The sequence below is a fragment of the Cricetulus griseus genome, chromosome 3, assembly GCF_003668045.3.
Source record: "Cricetulus griseus strain 17A/GY chromosome 3, alternate assembly CriGri-PICRH-1.0, whole genome shotgun sequence".
Classification (NCBI taxonomy): Eukaryota; Metazoa; Chordata; class Mammalia; order Rodentia; family Cricetidae; genus Cricetulus; species Cricetulus griseus.
In genome coordinates, this window is record NC_048596.1 from 58,219,317 (window position 1) to 58,245,240 (window position 25,924).

At 49.9% G+C, this 25,924-nt stretch overlaps 1 protein-coding gene across 1 annotated transcript in view; it reads right to left on the reverse strand.

The window, feature by feature from the left end:
* Kcnq1 (potassium voltage-gated channel subfamily Q member 1) overlaps nucleotides 1-25,924 on the reverse strand; it is a 326,442-nt gene that overhangs the window by 265,443 nt on the left and 35,075 nt on the right. The window contains exon 2 of the mRNA XM_027408856.2: nucleotides 15,440-15,530. Within this exon, the coding sequence (XP_027264657.1) occupies nucleotides 15,440-15,530 (91 nt within the window). The remainder of the gene's footprint in view (nucleotides 1-15,439; nucleotides 15,531-25,924) is intronic.

Consider the following 25,924-nt stretch of genomic DNA (forward strand, 5'->3'; position numbering starts at 1 on the left):
CCCTTTCACAAGATGGCAAGCAGCGAGTATACTCCTGATGGTAGGAATAAAATATGGCCACCCTTTCTGCATCTGTTGAACACTGTAGAATCAAAGTTAGACAATGCTATCAGGCAAGAAAAGGAACCCACAGTCCCAGTTGGAAAGATGAGTTAACTCATCAGCAGCCAACATTGTTAATGCCACATGACAAAAATGGCACCTACAAGAAGCTTCTAGAACAAGTAAAATCAGAAAAGGTGAATTTACCAAAATACCTGCAGTTCCAAATAAGGAATCAAAATTAACAAAACCATGCCACTTAAATTCTACTTACGACCTTCTCATAGGGAAAAGTCGGATTCAGATGGCATCAGGATGAAGCTCACTGAATACGAGAAAAGAGAAAAGCCAACTTGCCTCAGCAAGAGCACCAGAAGTATAAACAACTGGGGCTGGAGAGACAGTTCCACAGTTATGAGCACTGGCTGTTCTTCCAGAGGACCCTGGTTTGACTCCCAGCACTCACATGGTTGATCACAAATATCTTTAACTTCAGTTCCAGGGGGTTTGGTGTACTTTTCTGACCTCCGAAGGTACCAGACATGCATGTGGTACACAGACATACTTGTAGGCAAAGCACCCATACATGTAAAACAAATATACACTAAATCAGAAAGAAGAACAATTTAGGAGGCTTGAAAATAGGTGTTCAAGATACCTGGATGCCAAGACCTTTAAGACATAGCTGACAGAAATTAAGTTGAGGGCCAGGCAGATGGTTCAGTTGGTAAAGGCACGTGCCACCAAGCCTGATGAACTTGAGTTTTGATCCCCAGAATCCATATGGTGGAAGATTGACTCCTACAAATTGTCCCCTGGCCACCACACACCTACTATGGCATGGGCACTAACACATACAAAATAAATAAAATTTTAATAAAGAAATTTAAGCTCAAAATAGGACATATGTGCTCATGTATTGCTGAGGCCAATTCTCCCCAAGCTGACCTTTAGATCCATTGTCCCCAGGAAAACTCCACATTGTGTCTTCATAAAAATGAGCAAGCTATTCTTAAAAGTTATATGGGCATGCAAAAGACCAAGAAATAGCCAAAACACTTGAAAAATAAAAGTAAACTCCACAAATGACCAGTTTTTGCTGCCCTTACTCAATGATAGTAAGCAGAGTACAGCATCCCAGGAGGACAGATCAATGACTCAGGACAACAGAGTCTGGCAGATTCACTCTTATGGCACACTGAACTTTTAAAAGGATGGCAGGAGACTCAGGAGGTAAAGGATATTCTTTCCAGAAAATAGTACTAGACCAATTCAGCATCCATATGAAAAAGTATAGACTGCCAACTACATTCCACATAGGGGCTAGAAATGACTCTGGGGGTACACTGCCTATGCAGTCAAGAGGACCTAAGTTCAAATCCCCAGCACCCATGTAAAAAGGCAGGCATGGTTGCATGTGACTATGACCCCAGCACTGGAAGGTGGAGACTGGTAGATCATGGGTCTCTCAGGCCAGACTGTTTAACTGCAACAAAGAGCTTCATGTTTAGTGAGAGGCAAAAATTAAAGTGGAAAGCAATAGAAGAAGATCCTAGTGTCTGTCTACCTCTGGCTCCATGTGCACCTGAATAGGTGAGCACCCCCACCCCCATCATGTGTGCGTGTGCACACACATGCTCTCTCTCTCTCTCTCTCTCTCTCTCTCTCTCTCTCTCTCTCTCTCTCACACACACACACACACACACACACACACACAAACACACACACACACTATCACAAATCTAAAACTATACAACCACAATAAGAAAACATTTATGTCATGCTTAACATGTAATTCTTAAATATGAAATTAAAAAGTAAGCATTAAAACATAAAGACATAAATTTGACTTTGTAAAATTAAATTTTTCTTTTTCTTGGGTTGGTAGGAATGGACTCTTGTGCAAATTCTCTACCTCTGGGCCACACTCTCAACCCCAAACATTGTCTCTTGTTTGTTCTTTTTTAAAATCACATTGTTAAATAAATGAGAAGGTAAGCCACAGAATGAAAGAAGCTATGTGCAAAGCCCAGACCTATGTAACGTTACAAAGAATGTTGACACCTGCACTTGTAGGAAGTCAGGACTAAGGACTAGCTCAGTGTTAGAGCACTGACCTAGCATGCATGAAGTTCTAGAAAAACAACAGCACCATGTACTTAAGAAGACATTTTAGAATAGGATGTAAAGGCAGTTTCCTCAAATAAGTCCTATGGATGCCAATTCAACTACAAAAAAGATGACACCTGGCTGGGGATGTAGTCCAGGCAACAAAGTGTCAGCTTGCAACCATGAGGAACCAAGTTTCATGCCCAGAACTTACATAAAAAGCTGGGCACCGTAGCACATGTCTGTAATCCCAGCACTAAGTGACAGGGAACACAGACAGGCAGAAATCCCTGAAGCTTGCTGGCCAATCAGCCTAGCTGAAATCAGTAGGCTCCTGGTTGAATAAAGGACTTTGTCTTAAAAATAAGGAGTACCCATAGATACAGACACACACACACACACACACACACAGAGAGAGAGAGAGAGAGAGTGAGAGAGAGAGAGAGAGAGAGAGAGATTCAACCCCCTCAGTCACTAGGAAATGGAATTTCAAATACAGTCAGATCCATCTCCCCCAAGACACACTGGGTTCATTACTATGGAGAGGACTGACTGGCCAAAACAGAAGGTTGCTGGAAATCTCTATGCTGCTCAGCGGGTGCAAAATGGTACAAACCTAGTTGGCCAATTCCTTAATAGCTAGATAAATACTCCCTATATCACCCAGGCATTCTACATCTAAGTGTTGGCCCATGAAAAAGGAAACACGAGTATTCACTATGGTATATCCATATAGTGGAATACGGCTCAGTGATGAAAAACCATGAACCTAGGTAGATCTCAAAGCATGTAACTGAACCAAAGAATGCAGAAAAAAAGAAGCCATTATAGATGGTTCATTTATAGGGAACACTAGAAAATGGAAGTATCTGTGGTAACAGACCAGCATGCACCACCTAAATGAGTGGCAGAGAGGGTGCAGAGTAACACCTAGAACACAGGGATGCTTTGGGGATGGTAGGCACATGCTTTCCTGCCTGTGGCTATGGTCTCGTGTCAGGATTTATTGAACCGTGTGCTTTAAATACATGGCATGTGCCAGCACACACCAGGATAAAAGCCCAAAGCAGTATGAATCCTAACCGAGGCTCCTCCATCCGAGGACACCATCAATGCATCTTTCTCCATCCCTGTCTGCTCACTTCTCTAGACTTAGGCAGTCACTTCCCACCCACATGCAGCGGCCCTGAAACCACTGGCTCTGGGCTGAGAATGTTCACGTTTGGTGTTCCCTGGCACAATCCACGTATGTCCCACTGCTTTCTGACCTAGCAGTAAACAGAGGTCCAGAGAGGGTGTTTCACATGACTCCAGTTTCAGGTCTCTAGACTCCTGCCACCTCCATGACTGTCTCTGGGCCTTAGAAAACCATGGGAACAACCTTTGAAAAACCAGAAGAATTCATGCTTTCTGTTCTCCACAATACCCAACAGGCCGCTGAAAGCTCCCTGCCACCCCCTAGGCCCTCTCCATAGTAGGGGCTAGATACAGAGCCTATTGTCCCAGTCCCTTTAAGAGAAAGGTGCTATCCCATGTCCACATTCCCAGGACAAGGACCATTCTCTTATATGGAGCTCAGGAGTGGTTTCATAAATGTCTGAACAGGCTTTGGTAGCAACCTGTTTTGTTGGCAATGCTTAGCCATGAGCAGGGATAGAGCTTCATCCGTGAGCAAGAAGAGACACAGCCCTGTTAAAGAATGTAAAATAACGACTGGGGGTGCAGCTCAGTTGACAGTGTAGGAAGCCCTAGGTTTGATCTCCAACAGCACAGAAGCTGGGTGTGGCAGTATAGGCCTGTAATCCCAGTGCTGAGGAGGAGGAGGAGGAGGAGGAGGAGGAGGAGGAGGAGGAAGAGGAAGAGAAGGAGGAGGAAGAGGAGGAGGAAGGGGATCAGCTCTAGATAATTTTCAGCTACATAGGGAGTTAGAGGATAGAACCGTGTTAAGAAAGGAAGAAAAAGAATGAGGGAGGGGTGAAGGAAAGAAAGAAGGAAAAAAGGAAAGAAGGAAAGAAGGAAAAGAAAAAAAGAAAACATAAATTTAACATGAAATAAAGACGCTCCCAGGCCCCTAGAGAGCCCATGGTACTTGTAAACTGACCAGCTCTCCCCACTGCAGGAGTAGAACTCCAAGCCCACGCTTGACATTTTGTTCTTGTTCGGGCTTCTTATGCTGGCAGTTTCTTAATTAAACGTGCAAATGGAATGGACCCCCAAGGGGGGGCCCCACTCCCCACAGACCCAGATCCAAGCAGAGCATTCAAGTTGCATATGTCTCTGACTATAACGTGCATGCAAGTAAGAGCAGTGCACTTGCAGGTCAAGCACATGTGTGCTTCCAAACACTTCTTTGTGTATGTATAACCCTGAACACGCATGCCACAATCCAGTGTCCCAGCTGCACCAGGCTCTCTTTTCTTACAACCTTCTATTTAACAGTCCTGAGCAAGTGTGGAAGCCATTGTCACCATTTGCGCTCCTAGCCTCTTTTGTAGACCACAAGTGCTGGATCCACCTGCAATTAAGCTCCCCGAGCCACATCTCCAGAGAAGAGCCTGTGTTATAAACAACGAAGAGAACACAAAGCCTTGACACTAGAGGCCAGGATGCGCCTTCCCATGCGTCACCCACATGGGGGAGGAGAGCATAGCCCCTGGTTGCCAGGACCCTGAAGGTACTTGAGGACATACTCCATTTCTCAAGCCCAGAAATCCAGACACACTGAGATGGCCTCTAGGTCAGAGCACCTCCCACAGCTATTGAAGAGGCTGCCATAGCCCAGTCCCAGCCCCCAGCCCCCAAACCCCACTTGCTCTACCCAGAGTCCCCAGTCGCCATGCAGCCTCATCACCAGGAGAGACAGACAGTCTACTGGAAGCTGCTGCTGGAGCCTTCCTTCACTGGTCAGCTCAAAAAAGCAAGGGGCCAGGGGGCCTGGGTGCTCAAGTGTGCCTCTCGACCCTGAGAGGCTGCCCCCAACTCCCTCCCTCCCTCCCACCTGCGAAGTCACACAATGACATGCTTCAATAGCACACAGCCTGGGCCTCTGGTTTTCGTTCTGAGTGACCCTGGGAGGCCAAGAACGTGATGGGAGCCCGTCTGAGTGTGATGCCTTGGGGGACACTCAGGGCCCCAGCCCGCGCCACTCAGGCAGCCCGCTCATCCAGGCAGACAGCTGGCGGACTCCACTGAGCTGTGCCTCTCAGCCATGAGGCCCTGCAGCTCATCCTCTTGCCCCCAACACAGCCCCCAAGCAGCCCCTGGGCGCCCCACTGGAGAGGGGGTACCAGGGCGGCCTGCTTAGCCCACCCCACTATATTATGTCAGCTGTTAGCCTGCACTTAAAGCGAGGCGCTCCAGCTGTCCAGATGTAAAAACAAGGGCCTAACAAAACCCTGCCACCCCCAGCTACTCTGAACTAGAGACCCCCACCGCATGCAGCACTCACTGAGGAGGCTCTTTCCAGCCTCAGGCAGAGCATAAAGGAAACACCTGTCCCTGGCCAGCACACTCTAATCCCACTAAACCCGAGTGGAGAACCACCCCCAGCAGGCAGCTCCCACCCCAGGTCTGACTTTTATTGTGGGTCTAAAGGAAGGATGGTGGAGAAGACAAGGAAGAGAACCCACTGCTCTAGGGAATAGCAGCCTCCTTGTGCCCCAGTCAGACCCAGGCTACAAAAAACGGAGTTCCTAGGGACAACCCTCCCCAAACACACCCCTATTTCCTAGAGTCTGTGAATAGGACTCTGCTTGCCTTAGGTTCCTTGGCTCCTGAACAGATGTCCTCCTTTAGAAGGGCAGGAGCTCCTGCCACAGAAAGGCCTTTCCTACTGACATGGGAGTCCCATATAACCCTGTCATAAGCCAAGACCTAAAGAACTACTGGGCGCGTCATACTTGGCCACCCAGGCTGATTTATCATTTCTTACCAACCTGGAGCTGAGTCAGCACAATTGTTAGGAGAGGGGCAGGGAGAGTAGGGGGTGAGGAGAGGAGGGAGAGGAGTATAAGACCACCCAGATACCTGGAGGCCCTGGAGGGGGCTGGGAAGCCATAAGCACACTACACATAAATCGTGCGTACATGCACACATACACACACAGATAGTGGAATTCTGGTGATGTTCCAGTCACCCCTTGCAGTTCCCTTGAGCAGAAGAATGATCTCTGGGGCCCCAAAGTGGCATGGGGATGGCAAGCCCCCAGAAAGACAGGTCTGAGAACTAAGACAGAACTGTAGAATGGGGGGTGGGAGGTCCCCACCCATTAGTTCAGCCCCCATGACAAGATGCAGTGCTTGGGGCAGAACTGACCTCTTGCTCACCAGGAAACAATGAGAGTGGGTGCAACACGGGCCTCTCCCCAGGTTCTTATACAGAGCCTGGGCCTTGTCACTAAGACTCAGCAACTACCCAGTGTGGGGACAGGTCCTCCATCCACAGCACATGTATCAGCTGCTGTAGAACTTGAGTCAGCAAAGGCCCTGGAGACAGTGGTGAACACTCAAACCAGGGTCTCTCTCTGGCTACCCAGGGGGTCTTTTGAGGCCATGGGAACCTGCTTCTAGGCACAAACCAAGGCTCCTTCTCCTTTTCTTTGGGCTCAGAGTCACCTGAAAAGGATGGGGAGATGAGCCCTGAAGGAAGAGCAATGGGGAACAGGCCGTTCAAATCCAGGTAGGTCTTGGCTTTCTACCTACTAAGCCTCTGAAGACTAGCCCTCTCTGTATCCCCAAACCTGCCTAGGAGCCTCCAACTGATTCTCACATACCACACAGTAAGGATTAGGTTGTGTGTCCTTCCACAAGGTTCCTCTCCCTGCCCCCTGCCCCCCCCTGCCCCGCCCCTGGGCTTCTCATGATTCCATCTTGTTCTGAACAAATGTGATGTGTGATGATTCTTATCACTGTATACAGCATGGTGCTGGCTTCACAGTTAATGCAGAAACTAGAGCTGTGTCCTGCAGAACCCTCCACACTGAGGGCCGGGAGGATCAGGAAATCTGGTGGCAGCTGAGGATGCTGGCCTTCCTGCTCTTACAGAGTACAGGCCTTGCACAAAGGAAACAGGGCAGGGTGGTAGCCAGTGTAAACCCCATAAACCTGATGACCTACAATCCATGACCCTTAAACTGTGCACACTATGGCAGAGATGGCTTGCCCTGCCATTTCCACCCCAGCTCCTAATGTGGCCTCCTACGAGATATGTCCCATGCATCCTAGTTTCATATCTGCTGCTTTAACAAAATATCCTGAAAAAAAAAAAAAAGCAACTTGCAACTTAGGAGAGGAAGAGAAAGGGTGTATTTTAGCTTACAATTTCAAGTTACAGTCCACTGTGGGGAAGCCAAGGCAGGGACTTCAAGCATCTGGTCACATCACAGTCACAGTCACAGTCAAGAGCAGAGACAAATGAATGTGTGCATGCTCACTTGCTCGCTTGCCTGTGCTCAGCTGAATTTCTCCACTCTTAGTCCAGGAGGCCCTGCCTCTTGGTGATGTCCACAGTGGGCTGGGCCGTCCCACATCAATTAACTTTAGACAATCACCCACAGATGTGTCCAGAGGTCAGCCCAATGAAGGCAATTCCTCTCTTTCCAGGTGACCCTAGCTTGTGAATTGACCATTAAAACCAACTATGCCAGTTACAGTTACAAAGGAGAAGGTCTTCTCCTAGGGGCATACACTGGTCTTCTAAAGATAAGGGACACAGTCTCAGTGACTTGAGAAAACCCAACATGATGTATTTATAGAAAGAAAACACAGCGACATAGATGGAATAGAGAAAACCAACTAGTGGCCTCAGGTAGTCATCCAAAGTGGCATGAACTAGGAACAACTCTCTTGTATGTCAACATGGGACCACAGAAGAAAGACACTGTGAAACCAAATAGACCACAAGCCATCCTAGGCCACAAAGACCAGTGTGGGACAGTACAGCACGCCCATGTGGTCAGTACACACAGCAATCTAAGTACCATTTTAATGCACATGCTTCATTTGAAACCAGGAGGATTAGGAGTTCAAAACCACTCAAAGTTGCCAGGCGTGGTGGCATATGCCTTTAATCTCAGTGCTCAGGAGGCAGAAGTAGGTAGATCTCTGACTTTGAAGCCAGTCTGGGCTACACAAAACACTGTCTCAAAACAATGAAAACTAATAAAACAAAGTACACTAGTGACCACTATTCTGCAGATTCTCTTTCTGAACAGGATTGGGTCTGTCCACCTTCTCAAAGGCTATAAAGTACTTGCTGTAGGCTTCCAGGGCCACACAGTCCCTACCTGTTTTGGAAACAAAAATACAGAGTCCACAAGCCTGCGAACTATGTGCTGCCATGTCCTTCTTGGCCCCTAGCAAGCAGATAGGCAGGGTCAAAGTGCCCCAGGCAATCCCTACATTCTCTAGCAGCTGAAAGAGAGAAGATACTAGGAGAGCTGCCCACCATTCCTGCCCAGCCCATGGGCACCATAATAGCACATGAAAAACTCTGGGAAGGGGAATCCAGCTCCACAGAAAGGGCAGCTAGGAGGCAAGAGGCTTTGCTTCAGGCTCAACATGACAGGCATTTATAGAAATCTAATAGGACACACAAGCTCTGAGCCCAGCCAGTGTGACTTCCTTGCACAGCTCTGAGGCCTTGAGGTCCCTAGAAGCAGTCCAGCCCCATCTATTCACCCAGGTCACTCCCCCAGACTAGAGGCCACATCCCCCACCTAGACCAAACCACAGAGCAGCGGTCTCCCTGGAGAGAGCACCAGCAATTCCTGGAGAGTACCCCCAAGAGCTCTGAATGCCCCAGGGGCTGCACCCAGAGCTAAGCCCATGTCTGTTCATTCACTGAGCTGCAACACCAGTCCCAGGGGCTCAATGCAAACAGTTATGGGGACTGGCCTCCGTGTCCACAGGGCCCTGTGGTGTGAGTTCAGGCTGTGAATCTGTGGCCTGTGTTCCATCAGCCCAAAGCCTGAAACACAGTTGGAGCTTTGTAGATATTTTCTGCCTTGATGAATGTACAAGAAAACAACTCAACCAAAGAGGTGGGCATCTTTGCATGTGTGGGGTGGGGTACCTTCTAAAATAGAAAATTATAAGCTAGGATAGTGGGAATCTGGTGTGCTGAGGACACAGGGATAGTAAGCTTTGGTCCTGAGAGGGACAAAATGTCTCCCCAGAGGACCCAGGAGCCCCTGAGAGAGCCAGTAGTAACACCACTGGATACATGGTTAGTTAGATGATGCCGCTAAAGAGCTGCAAGGACTAGACCTCTCCAAGCAGAGAGCTGGGGCCTCACAGGGAGTCAACCTTGGGTTTGTCAGTGGAAAACTGAAGCTGCCTGCTGGTCTCCTGACCTTGGGCAGCAGTGACTCAACCTACAGGAGTCTCCTTCCCTCGGCTGCAAACTAGTCTTCAGGGACAGGGTCAGAGTGAACACACTGGCTTCCATGAGTGCAGCCAATGACAGGTGTGGTATTAATGCCCCCACAAGAGATTCCAGATAGGACACTAGACCAGGCAGTGTGACACGTGACTAAATGTAGTACAAGCAGCAACATTGCACCAGGCACAACCTGAGCCATGTCTTAGCCAAAAAACAAGACACCAGCTACGACTCCAGGCAGCAGCAGATCAAGAGATAAGAACACACTCTACGACAGATAGACCGTGAAAACAAACTAAACCAAGGCAAAGCCCAGATACAGCACAAAGACATGAAGCTAGGCGCTGCATTTAACACTAATAAATCTCCACTGGCAGGAAAGGGTGTGAAAATGACTGCAAGTACGTGTGAGGCCCTGCCGAGTGTGAACGAGGGTCTGGGACCTAGGGAGCTGACCTTGTTCCACATGAAAGTGGGACCCACCGAAGGCTGTCTCAAGGACTCAGAGAGCCCACAGGATCTCATTTTGCCCCTGGGAAACTGAGGCCTGCCAAGAAGAGTTGCAGAAAGCCAGGGCGGGCCGGGAAGGGTCCAGCTGCAGGGAGGTGGGTCGCCCCTGCGGGGCCAGGGAGCCTCACAGAGAGGGAGGAAGCTGGAGAGATGACCTCATCCCCCAGGCCTCCGGCCTGGCTCACAGGGGTTTTAACCGCAGGCATGGCGGGACAGTTCCCTGGTATGCGGGCCACAGAGCTCATGGAGCTGGAGTTTGTGTTAGTACTTTTTCAATGCAGCTGTCTTTGTGTGGGATTTGAAAACAAGCTGGGGTTTGAGAGACAAAAAACAGTCCTGCACCTGGGCCTGGCCAGGGTCTCCTATTGCAAGCAGGGGTGGGTGGGTTTGGCGGCGTTCATGCACACCCAGCAGACGTGCACGTACACGGCGTGCACACACATGTGCGCCACGTCCACAGATGTACGTGAAGCCTGCTCTGGATTCAGAAGCAGGATTGGGGTGAGGGGATGCACTCCTTGGGGCCACAAACAGGTTTCAAGGCCAAGAACACCTACAACACGCATGATCAAAGTTCCAGCCAGACCCTGGCCTGGCAGGGCCCAGATTTCTCCAAGAACAGCTTTTCAGGCCCAGGGAATATGCCTGGCTCAGCAGAATGCTTAATCCCTCGGAGGCCGCCTGGCTTCCTTGGCCCTGGCTGAGATAACAGGGCTCTGGCACCAGGAAAGCCAGGCGCTGAGGCAGGAGTATCGGCGCTGGGGTTGGGAAAGCAGCCTCGCGTGACTTCTTCTCCGCCATTTACCCAATGTGCTCCCAGAATTCCTCACAATGCTCCCTCGCCCTGGGCCCCCGTGGGGCACCCCAGGCTGTGGTTTGGGCTCCCGCGCTCAGCACTCTGGGCCCGGCCCAAGGGCTGCCGAAATGCATATGACAAGAGCGCCACCTGGTGTCTCCATAGCCCGGCAGAGGCTGCCTTGTCCTTAGCCCAAGGCTGAAACAAACACCTTTGCACTGCACGTAGCACCTGCATTCTGCACTGTGTCCCTCAGCCTGGGGCACCAACAGTCATTCTCACCTGAGAGGCCTGGAATCCATAACCCTAATATCTGCCTGGGCTAGGACACATAAACCCTCTGGGGGCCGTGAGTGGCTGGATGTCTTCCACAGCACGCAACTTCTCATTACTTAGCTCTCTCACCAAGCATCCTATCCTCCAGGAAGATATCACCACCCCATATACGTGGCTCTTTGAGCCACACACTTCTCTTCTTGTCCAAATGTGTAGGCTGGACACAGCTGCCTCTTCCCTACTGTCTCCAACACCATCTGTGGTCATGACTCTGAAGTAAGCCTCTAGACACAGTCAGTTTGAACTCTGGAAGGCATGGCCTCCAAAGGCCAGCAAGTGAGGACACAACTTTGTGGCAAAGTGGGGGACAGAGTGATGGCTCAGCAGTTAAGAACCCCTGCTGCTCTGGCAGAGGTTCCAAGTTTGGTTGGACATCCATGTTGGGCAGCTCACAAGTGTCTGTAACCCCAAGTCCAGGGGATCTGCCATACTCTCTTCTGGTTTCTGTGGGCACTGTACACACACACACACACACACACACACAGAGAGAGAGAGAGAGAGAGAGAGAGAGAGAGAGAGAGAGAGAAGAATGAATGTAGAAAAGCCAAGTGGGAAGGCCAAGACTGAGGCTGATTCTCATCTCTACACTTTGGGAAACTGAGGCTCAGGGGTGTCCCTATGGGGTATGCCTGGGAACAAGCCTTAAAAAGAAGATGCCTGTGTATCCTACTTTAGGTATACAATTTTGAGCAACTGGAGTATTGAGCCTCCCTTGGCACAGTGAAAAGGTGTGAGAGAGATGTGAGCCTATTCACAGAACTCCATCACATCCAGGTTGCTCAGAAAAAAAGCAGTGTTGCAGAAATGAGTGCAGAACTGACCAGAGGTCAGCCCTAATAGCAGAGAAGTAACTCTGCTGGGCACAGTGCCTGTGCAAAGGCCCTGAGGCAGTTGAGAGTTAACGATGATGAGGGAGAGGAGGATTGGAGATGGGAGGGTACTTAAATGTGTAGCACTTTGAGAACCATGAGAGAGAAGTTAGAAAATTATCCCAAACCACCCAGGGAGCATCTGAGAAGCTCGGGGTTTTGTTCTATAAAATCTCTCCCTAGCTGTTGTGGGGCAGGAAGGGTCCAGGGAATGGGAAAGGGACAAAGGAGGTAATGAGGTCACTGCCCTCACTGCGGTGGACAAAGAGCCACTTCTGGGAAGCAGAACAGACTGGGGAGGGGCTGCCTTGGGAGTGGGGACCTGCTCACACAGAGGGAAGGGATGGGGGAGTGAACATCACAAAGTCCCACCCACACTCGCCTTGGCTTTGGGGCAGTAGGATCTAAGTGTGCAATTCCAAGAGTAGCCACCAGATGGTATACAGGCCCCAGAAAGAGCCCAGCCTTAGGGAGGCAGCCGAGGCCACCAGGAGAGGGGGCCTAAGTCAGAAGTTACTGTGGATTGGTGGGGGGCAGGGGGGGGTTATTCATGGATCCACACACATGAGAACACATATTGACACATGAACATACAGTTACATATGGAAACACTGTATACACTAACATGAACATAGCTACATATACAGATACACAATAGTGTATAAATAAACAAATACACTGGTAAACATGAAACCAAATATATGTAAATGTCCACTCACACTCACACACACACGCTCAAACCAAACACACACATGCTTAAAGACACAGATGTATATAGGAATGTCTTTATTTGAATACATGGATATACACTTGTGTGAACATATTCTTATGAATGCATATACAGATGTGTGCTTGGAGACCTCCCAGGAGAGTGTTCTGACAGTCAGGCCCTGCTAAACATAGGAACCAACAGCTACTGTTGGCCCAGGGTTTCCAGACCAAGTTCCAGGTCAGGGACTTCAGAACCCTAGCTACTTGGGGAGGAACCTGGGCCATTCCCTTCAGCAGCAACCAGGGGCTATATCCTCTCACAACACAGCCAGAGAGACTAGGCCTTGCCTATGTGATGTCCAGTTCTGTAGTGGGCAAGGGAACAATCCTGAGAAGAACCTATGGGGAAATCATCACACACAAGATTAAGGAACCCACGGTCCTCTCACCCTGAGAGAGAATGCAAGGGTCATGCAAAAGTCCCTAACAAAATAAAAACCTCCATCAGACAGGTCATGAAAGATTATATTCTGGGACTGAGAGGTATCACATAGGAAACTGAGGCTGGCCAGCCAACACATCAAGAGAGATGACATCTAAGATTTTTGTAGCATTCTGTCAGCCATATGGAACCAACTAGGGAATAGGTGTACTGGCTGGATGTTGCTTTTGGAAAAGCCCAAGGAACCAACCCACACTTAAAACCCAGTGACCATAAGCACAGGCACCATTGTGAAGTGCAGAACATCATAGGCTGAGGCCCACAGTGAAAAGTGCCAGGAAATAGCAAAAGAGAAGCCACCCTCTAGTGACAACTTCTGATCACAGCTTGTGGCTGTCTGTCCATGTTACCAGATGCCTGAACCACATGCAAAACTACAGTGACCCCCACAGAAGCAGGCACATCACTGCCTGGCACCACAGCCATGTGGGTATCCCCAGCACTGTTAACACAAGGTGTGTCCTGGGTTGGATGGGTTGACTGTCAGGCTGGGAGGAGGGACAAGGAAGTTGCCAGTGGCCCCTGAAATATGCTACAGAGCTCACTGTAGGGTGTACGAGCCTGGCCAGATGAACCTTCCAGTGGCCTATGGAGAACTGGGTACTTCCAGGTAAGCTGCATGTCTGATTTGGTCTACAGTGAAGATACACATTCTATGGCGAGGGGAAGAAAGGGGCTGTGGGGTGAGTGGCACTCTGCACTGGAAAGCTGGGGTGGAATGGAGCAGTGTCTGTCTCATGCTCTCATGGAGACTCCTATCATAGCCATTGACACTATCACACAAGACTGTTCAAACCTGGGGAAGAAGACATCACATTCAGGCCAGAAACAGAGACCTCTATGACCCAGGAAAGGGATATTTCCTGCAGCTCCAAATCTAGAAGCAATAAAGAAAAGATGAAGTTGACGCATGAAAAATGTGTGACACTGAATGGCCATCACTGTGATTCAAGATCTAGAAAGACAAGCTTCCCAGCTGACAGAGGCTGTATAGATATAACTGAGAAACACCTAAGGCCCACTTTGCAGAAGATGAAGAGCAACTAATTGTGGTCCTTGCTCCCTGTGAGGGTCAGGAACATCCCATCACAAGAGGAAAACACAAATGAACCCAAGCAGAAAGACATTAGGCTGCAGAAAGACATTGGTTTTACCACCAATCATCATCTTGTCCCCATAGTCCCAGCCATGCTGGCCTGTACCCACCTTCCCATCAGGATCACAGCTACTTCAGCACTGCTTCTAAAGTCCACATGGCCCCATGTCTCGCCCAACAGTGAATGGTGAAGCATGAGGTACTCTACTCTTATGCCAATTGGCTCCAGGCTCTGGATAGCCCTGCCAGAACATGGTCTGCCTCAGTTGCAATATCCAACCCTGGCTCTGTTTCAGGGCTCAGGGCTGTTAGATAAACAGCCCTTCAGTCCCTCAAAGCATATGGGTTCACACACCACAGAGTGCCCAGAAGGCACAGTTGGCTCCTCTCAGAGTATAGAGTCACACAGGACAGTCCTAAAGTTCTTCATAAAGTGCGGGATCATAAAAGGCAGTCTTCTAAGCCTGTAACAGTATGTGGGACACACAGGACAGTCCCCAAGCCTCTTGTAGAATTTGGGAATTCCATTCCTCAAACTTTCCACATGTTACTCTATGCTGGGACAGGACACATGGGACAGATGTGCATACCTAGTCTGCAGATATCTGAACTGTGTACCAAGGTAGTTTGGATCCCCACAAGGACTGCCATGGTGGTCCTGTCAGAATGATTCATGAAAGTCTCCTGGGCTGATGTAGGGTGCACCCTGATGACTAGGGTAGAATCTGGGACACCTGAAGGGCTCATAAGTCAGCAATAACACACACAAGTATCCCCCAGCCCTAGGCACTGTCCCCCACCAACCACCCTTCAGTGTCAATGTGCCCATGCCCAACCGTCTTCCCTCTGGGCCCAGTTTGTAAATTCCCCATACAAAGGCCTTTCCAACCACCATCACCAGGCCCCTTATGTTCTTCCTGCCCTTCAACACAGAGCCCAGAGTCCTGGCAGTCATGGATGCAGGGGAATTGCCCTGATACCCCAGTACCAGGGTGGTGGAGACCAGGGATGACTACTTTACCCAGCCCTCCTTCACCTCTTACACTTGCAATGATGACATTCACTGATGGCCCTGGGTGCCTACATACCATCCAGAAGAGGGTCCCGGTGGCCAGAGCGGCATACTGCTCAATAGTGGACAGGACACTGAAGATGAGGCAGACCAGAACAATGAGGAAGCTGTGAAACAGGGGACATATGGTCAGTGCCCGGTCCAGCTGCCCTGCCACCTCCCTCCTCCTCACCACTCCCACTCGAGATCATTAGTGCTGCAACCCCCAAGTATACCTCAACTAATGCACTCAGATGTGGGGTGCATAACATGGAAACCATTTACCATCAAGAGAACTGACCCCAGATTGGTGTCTCAATGAACATAGACCTTGAAAATGCCATACTATGTGGCTACCCTATCCCCATCCCAAGAGTGTCTGTCACTTGGCTGCTCTGGACCAGTCAATCCATAGGATCATCACACAGCCTGGTGGCCATGACCATAGGGAGGGGAACAATGGGTCAGGGTCTCCTAGGAGGATCAATGGTCCAGCCTCAGAATCTCCAAGAACCTTGGTGTACAACTGAAGCTCAAAAAGAGCATTTTTACAAACTGGGGGCCTCCACACCCAGGAATGCAGTCCCTCAGCAATGGGGAGACCCAACAAAGAAGGGCCAATCACAGCCAGGACCTGTACCCTGAGGGCACCCAGAAGGCACAGCTATCACACAGAGGGCACAGTTTCGACCTGCTCTGATTGCAAGGGCACTGAAAAGATAAGTCTCCATTCTACTGCATTCTCCATTCAAGTCACCATCCAAGGTGGCCTTCAAAGTTGCTCCCACTTCAGGGACAAGGTAGCAGACAGGGAGCTGCTTGGGAGAGTGGTGCTTCAAAGACTGAGGCCTTTTCTTGTACCATGCATTCCCCACAGGCCTAAGCTTTGGCAGTAGCCAACCTCTAACCTTGGCACCCAGTATGGCTACCAGGGATTTTTTCCCTCACATCCGCTCTCCACATTGCCTCAGTTGGGACCTTCTCAGAATAACATGATAGGACACCCAGGTGCTCCTAGGTCCCCCAGTAATGTTTCTCCTGGCCAGTGTTTTGTCTATCCATGTCTGACTCCTGGACTGTAACTGCACAGCATTGGTCCATGGAAGCCCCTGTGAGGAGAGCCAGTCACATGGGTCTCTTGGTTCTTGTGTGGACACAGCAAACACTGGGTGAGGTGAGCACCCCTCTGCCACCCATCCACAGGTTAGGCCTCCATCCAGGCTGGAGAGGTCTGGCTCAGTCATGGATGCTTCCTGCTTCCTGAGGCTCTTGGAGTCTTTGGGGACTCAGCTCCTCTCTGGCTGGGCTCTGCTCTCTCCTCAGACTGACTCTTCACACAGTGGGGTTTCACTAATCCTGGGCATGTGTTGTTTTGACTTGCAACAGGCAGGGAAATAAGGTTGGGTTCATCCCTAGGCAATAGAAAGTAGAACAGACACCCTTCCCCAGACCATTGGTTACACATGGAGCCAGAGAGGGATCAACACAAAGAGACACAGCCTCTTCTGGCTGCCCCTTGGTAAAAAAGCCAAGTAGCCCCAATTTCATATTCCCCATTGGAACAGTAGGAGTTTAGAAATACCCTCCCGTGGGCTACAGGACAATGTACACCCCTCAGGGGCTCAACACCTAGGAGTGAAGTGGTGACTTTATCCCAAGGTCTTTGAAAAGCCCCCAAACTCCTAGTGTCACCACATATGACAAAAACCTCCTGCTATCCCAAGCACCTTAAGGCCCAAAGTCAAGAGATCCTCTCAGGGCACTACATGGCCAGATCCACTCACTTATCACCTGATCAGGGCTTGACAGAGAATAACACCAGTCCCACAAGAATCTGACAGGTCACAGTGTTACCATTCTGCAATCCAGCTGCTATTTCAGAGGGGACACTGAGATTCCTAGGGCTCCTTAGGTCACTCAGATTGAACCATGGAGGTGATAATGATATATCTCTTAATGGAATTTCGATCCTTTCACTGTTAGGGTAACAACTTAGCCTTTCAAGCCCTGTAAGGTAGCCTTGACTCCAAGATGGAATACAATATCTACAGAACTTGAGAATCAGAGAGCTTATGTGTAGAAAGGAAGCCACAGAATGAGGGATGGCTGCCACAGGCCACTCTGCCCACATCTGCAGGAGGCTCAGGGCCTCAGGAGGGCGGCAGCAGCTGCAGCCTGCGGGTGGAAATTCCAACAGCCTGGAAGGAGATATCAAAACAAGGAGACTGTGTAGAAGGCCCCCTACTCTCTGACTACCCCCACCTAGCAGTAGGGAAGGCCTTGGACACACAGACCAATCCTGGGAAAGAGGTGCAGAATAGCTAAATGCAGACAAAAAAGCACCTAGTGACCCAGGAGAGCAGCAGGGCCTAGGCAACACACCCACCACAGCTAGCCCATGCTGACCTGCCCAGGAACCTTGAGGTTGGGGACAATGATGGTAATCTGCCCCCACGTGCTGGCTGCCTTTTAGCCTCGAGTATTCCGAAAGCTAAACAGTTCTTCAAATATTTGAACACATTGTGCTGCCTGAGAAAGGGTTATACAGCATAGTTTATTTTTTATCTACTCCAGATAAAATGAGTATTATCTTATTTGCTACTTTATTTGTTCCTGTCCTGGGTGGGGCTGGGAGCCTCAGAGAGGCCGCACCAAGGGTCTCTGCCTTTAGGAAGCTCACAGGCCAACTACCCGCCCCCTTCCTGCCTCTATAGAACCACCACCATCCCTTCACCCTACCTGCATACCCCAGAACCCCAAGGTCAGGCTGTCACAAGGTGCCCTTTCCACTTTACCCACCAGGAGCAAGGCAAACTAAGGCCCAGAAATATGCCTGTGTCTCGACACAAACTAGCATGTTCCTAAGAGAGTTCACTGTGCAGGGTATGAAACAGGAGGTTCTTAGGAACAATAGCCTGCTTTTTCCACTCGCTCTAAATCAAACTCATCAGCCATGACCGCAGCCCAGCCCTGAGGGACGTCCAACACCTTATCGGACATCACCTCAATATCTCTGTGCCCAGGTGCCCTAGGAACACAGAGCACGGCATCCAGCCAGCACCTCGTGGCTGTCCCAGCAGGAGGCATAGGGGTATAAGGAACAGTGACGGAGCCATGCACAGATCAGCTATGGTATATTGGGGCTATGACTCGGAGATGTCCTCCATACATACCAGGCCTCTGACCAGTAACTGATCCATGAAAGGCCAGGGCTGGGCCTAGAACCCTGGCATAGGCCTGATAGTGATGCTGTCCCCAGCCCTCAACACCTCATCATCCCATTGAGAAGGGCTATGCTCTATACATGCAAATAGCAGAGAGTCTGTTCCAGAAAGAGTGACCTTCAGCCTAGCCACCATCACATTTTCAGGACCTAGAAGGTAACATGGAAACATCTCAGGAGATTTTGAGTCATTATATCTGAGTACATGATAATAGTGTGAAGTGCCCTGAAAGCGTTGTTAGTAGAAATGTCATACACAAAAGGTCACTAGGCATGGGTAGACCTTGAGGACACTTGCTACGATAAGGCAGGAATGAGAGGACACACACTTTAGGATGCTTCTCTTCAGAGACCCTCAGAGTTACTGAGACAGGAGGCAAAATGGGAAGCCAGGGGCTGGGAACAGTTTCAGCCTAAAAAAAGAAAGTTCTGGAGGTGGGAACAGCTACATTCTGTGAGTGAGCTTCACACTTCTGACATAAGCACACAGACACAGTCAGCACCTGTGTTTCACCATGGCTAAAATAGATTTAAGAAAGAACACCAGGGGCTGGAGAGATGGCTCCATGACTAAAATCACTTGCTGCTCCCCTAGAGGACCAGAGTTTTGTTTCCCAACACCCATGAGCCATGGGTGGCTCACAGCTGCCTTTGACTCTAGCTTCAGGGGATCAGCTACCCTTGTTTGGCCTCTATGGGTGCACCCATGCATGCATGCACACATGCACATACAAATTAAAAGGAAGAAAACCAAACAAATGGCTTTGACAATGGAATGTGAGCAGGCCAAGCACATGGGCCATGGGCTGTAAGTGAAGCTATCAACATTCAAAGGCCCCCTGGTGATGGGGAATGGACTGTGTATGTTTATCTTATTGATTGTTAAATAAAATACTGTTTGGCCAATGAGACAACAAGTAGACGGGACTAGGAGTCAAAGAGAATTCTGGAAAATGTAGTAGAGAAGTGCTGATCCAGGCAGGAAGTGACATAGCAAGGAGACTCATATTTAAGCGAAGTAGAAACAGGAAGGGCCCCCTTTTTCCCCTCCGCTCCTACTCCAGCGGCAAGATGTGATCCCAGCAAGGAGGGACGCCAATAAGGTGTCTGATAAGATAAGTCTCATAAAATATATAGGTTTATGATAGTTAAGACTGAGTTAGCAGATGAGAAGTCCTAGTCATTGGCCAAGCGGCTTTGAACCTAATACAAGTTTCTGTGTATTCACTTGGGCCCTAACTCGGGCGGGCGGCTGGCGTAAAGCTCACACGTGGCAGCGGGGCTCAGGCGGCATTTGGCAGAAAGATTTATCGTAACACCCTGGGGACAGCTCCCCACAGACCAATAAGTGCTCAGTGGGCTTCTCAGAACTAAAAACCTAAGGTACCTTGGGTCTTTGCATATATAACACTCACAGACTAAATTCTGATGTGTAAGCCCCAAGTCCTGTCTAGGGGTGTGTGCTATTGTTCCCTAGGAAGTTACTTAGAAAGATTCCAATCCATCCCTCACATAGGCTTCCTAGGAAGGGAAGCCTAGAGTGGAAGACTACTCACTGGCTGCCCACCAACCACCCTCATCATCGCCTGAACTCCCAGGCTACCTGGCTTTAAGTTGGATATAGACATGTCCCAGGATACTGAACTTCTAGAGTGGACAGTAGGTTTAGGGCTATCCCAGGAAAGATTAGCACATAGATGGAACCAACAGCAAATGTCAGTTGTATAGTGTTGGCAGGCATTGGAAGACTCCAAGACTTCCATTTCCTCATGACAGCCCTTTCTACACGCTGTTCAGGGTAGAGCCTGGGCCAGGCTATGTCCTGAAGGGACATATCTCAATGCATACTAAAGGCTCAATATGTTTCAGAGGTTGGGCATAATTTCCCTTATCTAAGCCTTGAGTAGGAGTCCCAGGGTGAAGAGTCACAGGTGATGGCTCGTCTCAGGCTATGCAGTTTCAGAAGTCTCTGTATTGGGGGCAATAAGAAACAGCCACTTGTGGGTAGACTAAGGGTCTAAATACTGCATAGGACACACACAAGGTCACATGGACAGGAAGCTCAGCCTGGCCACAATGCTCAGAATGGGAGAGCCACATCATTCCACATGCTGTCCTGGGCTACCTCACTTCCTCTGTCTTAATGGCCACCTTCTTTTCTCTCAGATCCCATTGAGCACCTCCTGGGAGGATAGTTGACCTTGGCTTGGGGTGTACCAGACATCCCATGATGGTGGATTCCCTCTAACATCCTCAGTGGCAACAGCTTTTTCTACATGAGACCACACTACAGCTTTGGGGGGCATGCTTTGGAGTAATTCTTTAACCTACATCAAGCCACCATGATCTCAGAAGATCTTGAATTATTGATAAACATAAAAATCAGTTGGGCCAGAGAATGTACTGGTGTCACAGGTTTACAGATTTTCAACTTTTTGACATTATGACATGAATGAGACTGTCATCTACAAAGTCCACACAGGAGAACTGCAGAACTGATGAACAAAAAAGAAATCTTACAAGGTTTTAAATAAGTTTATCATTTGGTGTGGGACCACATTCATACTTGTGTTGGACCACACAAGGCATGAATGTAAGCTGTAGGTGGGAGATGCTACATTTATGAAAGCTGGAGGATCTCCAGAGACAAGCTGTGCACCCCCACACCTCATCCCTGTACAAGGTTAGCCCCTGCCTGCCTCCTGAGGGGCCTGGCCTCAGTCTGGTGCCTTTGCCTATGTACAGGGCTCCCAGGCCCGAGATTCTTCTGGGCCAGCCACTCCCTACTCTCTGAGATCAGACTGGCTCTAGATCTTTCAAGGCCTGGCTCAGGATATAGTTCATTTCATTAAAAGGTTCTGGTAGGAAATGCCGTCTGTGGTGACCTTACCAGCTGGGAGGTAAGATTTCCAACCCATTGTCTCAGGAGTCCCCAAATGTGCTGACCTAGCAAATGCAGCTCCCATCCCAGCACTGAGCTCTGCCTCGCCACCCCAGCACCAGGATCTGGCCCAGAAACCCATAGGAGCAGAATATCCATCTGACTCTGCAGAGCCCCCAAACCCTCTGCTCACACACTTCCTGCAGAGTCGTAGGGTAGACACCCTCAGAGCTCCCCAGTACACCTTGTGCTGCCCCAGGCAGCATCCTCAGGCATCTTAGAGTCCCTGAGAAATGAATGTCCCTCCTTCCCAGGTATCTATCTATGTCTGGCTCCCTCCAGCCCATTGATGGCTGGAAACCTCCCTTACTAGAAGCTCTTAGTGCCCAGCAGGGGCCCATTGGCTGGCACTCTTTCAGAAAGCCCAGCTTAACAGTTGCTCAGTCAGTTTGTGTGTGTGTGTGTGTGTGTGTGTGTGTGTGTGTGTGTGTGTGTGTGTGTGCGCGTGCAAAGGGTTAACCAACTATATGCACTATCATTTGACACATTTTTGGGGGCTAGAGAGATCAGGAAAGTACTTGGCCCACAGAATGATGACCTGAATCTGATCCTCAGAACCCAAATTTAAAAAGCTCGGCATGATGACACATGCCTGTAATCCCAGCACTGGAAAGGCAGAGACAGATAGGTCCCTGTGGCTCAGTGGACAGCTAGTTTAGCCTAATCAGCAAGCCTTGGGCCAACAAAAGACCCTGTCTCAAAAATCAAGATTGACAACTGAAGAGGGACTGTTTGAGGTTGACCTCTGACTCCCACACACACACTCACACAAACCTTTTTCGAGCACTAGAGGGATAGGATGGAGTGGGAGAGGTGTGCTCAGATAATGTGATCATAGCAGGGAGGCTGGGACAGTGGCCAAGGTTGGAGAGAAGAGTTGGGAACACTGTAGCCCCTCTGGGCTAGTGGCTATATCAGTGGCTTGGGGAACTTATGATGGACAATGCTTTGATCTCTATCTCAGAGCAAGTTTGCAATGATCTGGTGGAGAGTGTGTGTGTCTGAAGATCTGAAGCCTTGCAGGATCTACTGCTTGATCAGATTTACATGACTCCCATGGAGAACACAAACGACAGCACCTGCCCTGGAGTAGCAGGCTCTCAAACTTGTAAGAGCCCCTGGGGCTACCCCAGCTGGATGGCATCATGTGCGCCAAGACTCAAGAATTCGGTTGGCAAACAGCGCAGCTTGCCAAAAGATCCGGGTCCTCTGAGGAGCATGTGTGCAGGCCACAGTGGCCCCCATAGGATATGACACAGGGACCTCAGGTATGAGAAGGTGGAAATGAGCCAACAAGGAACCCATGTTTTCCTGTCAACTCAGTAGGTGCCCAAAGGTGGTCTGTCCTTTATTTGAAGGATTAAAAAGGGAAGATCAGAGAGGGTTTTGCCCTTTCCAAAGTCCTACAGCACTCAACATTCAGTGAGAAAAGGGCACACAGCATAGGCCTCCATCCACCCATCTCAAAGCCTCCAGGGAAGCCACCCCCTGAGGGGGAGCCAGGAGCCAGGGATGGGGAAGGCAAAGGCAATCAGTAGTCCTGGTGGATGGCAGTGGTCTATGCCATAGCCCCAGGACCCAGAGTTCAGGAAAGAATCAGTGGTCTGTGAGTATGAGGACATTGCCACTCCTCTAGGGACCCGAGGAGGCCAGGGTCAGTACTAGAGTGTTGTGTCCCTGGGCCATTGGCCACGCTCAGCCTTGCTCCCCCAGGCCCCCATGATAAGATGCCTTAGAGACTATATTTAGAATGTGTGGTGGGGACAGGCCTGCATGGCTCATGCTTGTCATGGACTTGCTTGTCAGCTGAAGACACCCATGGTTCTCCAGCAAGAGGTGGGGTCACGTGCGGACACAGTCTGGCACAGCAGATGACTGGCTCAGGCCTCCCCCGGAAGAAAGTGGGCACTATCTACTCAGGAGTAGTTCACTGGGTTGACATATCCCCGCAGACACCTACATATGTCTACATTCTCATAGCTCAGCCTTACTTGGGAAATCCCCTCATTAAATCAAGCTCAAGTCCTTCTTGCTATCTTCTGGGCCCCATTCTAGAGGTTTTAAGGAATCCCTATCCACCAACCTATTGTACAATTTCTGAGCCTCAGTTTCCCCACAGAGGAGTAGAAACACATCTAGGCTTCTCAGCATCTGTCTGTGCTCAGTAAAGGTGGAGGGGGGCTGTCATCAGATCAACCCCCTTGTTCCATGGAACCCAATCCCAGCCACACCATCCAATAGTGGCATCAATAGCCCTGGGCTCTGAGACCACAGAGTCCCCACAAGATGTCATCAAAGTATTGTGGCCAGCATCCCGGCAGAAGCTTGTTTAGGTACTGTCTTCTCTGGTACAAACCTCCAATGAAGTGACCCAAACAGTGTGGCCTCAATAAAGGAAAGCTGAATTTTGCATATGGGGTGACCTGAGGCCAGAGAATTGTTGAGGTAGCCAGGTGTGACCTACCTCTCCCTCCAGGAACAGGCAGCCACAGTTGTCTCTGAAGGGTTTGGACACTGCCACCCTCTGATCAACTGAAGAGTGCAGTGTGGGTTAGCCAAGGTGGTATAGGGTGGTTCTTAACATGGGAGGATCACAGACCTGGAATAGGCAATGTTTCCAGCTAGACAAGCCCCTCTCCCCCAAGGCATAGTGGTGGAGGGCTTCCCAGGGGTAGAGACTGATGAAAAGGACATGAGCTAGTGTGGATCACTGTACTCCATTAGGACAGATTGGGTGAGTGGATCTCCTGACCTGCAACCTCAATGCAGATCTGCTTTGTGCTAGAACCCCCTCACCCCAGAAGGACTTCATTGATCGCAGGACCTGGAATTTCACCTATGCGGGAGTTAAAGTAACACTCAGATATGTTGACAGCAGAGGGCGCCAGTGAGAGAAAACAGGGTCACCAAACAGTGGCAGCCTGCAATAGGTTACTCAGAAGAGAGACAGCCACAAGGACCCAAATCCAGCCCAGGGAGCAATTGAGCTACAGACCACCCAGCTCCCCAGAGCTACTTTGTAAAGCCTCAGACAAGGCATTATAGTAGTGGTGGCTCCACAGAAGCCACTGGGCAGTGTGCTTAGTGTGAGAAACTGGGCCCCTGAGATCAACTGGGGGAGAGAATCTACCCTAAATACTCTAATGCCAGCGAAGGCATGAATGGCATCTAACTCCTGTCTTAAAACCTCAGCCTGGGTCACTGGAGTAGAGCTCCACTGCTAAAGACAGACGGATAGGCTTGAAGCAGAGTTCATCATAAGGTATACTTCAACCAACCAGCAGAACCCAGAAGACCAATACTGAGGCTTCTGGGTGGGAGGAAGGTAACATGACCTCAAGACTGGAAAGAGGAGCCAAGTGGAGCTCTCGGCCACCTTCAGAATGTAGATTCACCAGCCCTGCTTGTCCTGGGAGATGATTCATTACAATGAGCTCAGACACCCCATTTATGCAAAACGTCAATATGAGGAGTGGACATTGGGTGGCAAAATGGAGGCTCCAGAAGCAAGGTTTCCTGCTCATAGCCCTCTCCATCCTGACCCTGCCACTCCAAATCTCAGGGTTCCCCTAAAGCCCAACAAGGCTTGTGTTAGAGCAGATGACCTGGCAGGAGGCTCTAGCAGAAGGTCAGAACCGTGCGCACGCAGTGTCCACCCAGTTTTGGTGGAGCATTTGACACTGATGTGGGGAGTCACCTGGCAAGCCCAACTTCCTGCCAAGAAGGAAACTCAAGCTCAGGAAGGAGAGCTGCCAGACCATAGAATGAACAGATCACATCTTGGGGGCAGCCCCTGCCCCTCCTGGTAAGGGCATGTGTAAGGACCAAGTGCATGTGCTGGACACAGATGGTTTACTACCCTCGAGCACTGGGAAACCTACCTATCACTTCCACTTGACAGACCCTGACCTTGATGTTGTGTGAGTGATCTTGGTGCCCTGGTCAGAGGTGTCCTGGAGTCACATACTGGGACCAAGAGGGAACATCCTGGGTCCCTGCAGCCATGTCTGATGGCCTCTAACCCACTCAGCTCTGTGGTTCTCTCCTTGAGGGACCCTCCCTCTCACTAAGAGCCAGTCAGGCTGGAGGCCTCAGAGAAGCCACAGGTCTTTCCCTGAGCTAGGAACCTCAGCCTCCTGAGACCCACCTCCTAGAGCCTTACTCTGGTTGCCCAAGTGACTTGGACCAAGAAAAGCCCCTAATGACAAAACAAGTGGGTCACATTCACTTCAATGCAGCCTCACTAAGCACATAGCCCGGGGCAGCATCTCATCAATGAGACTGTTCTTCTGGGGCCAAGGAAAGGCTTGAGCTCTTGGCAGGTATCTGCATCATTGACTACAAGACAGAAGGCTTGG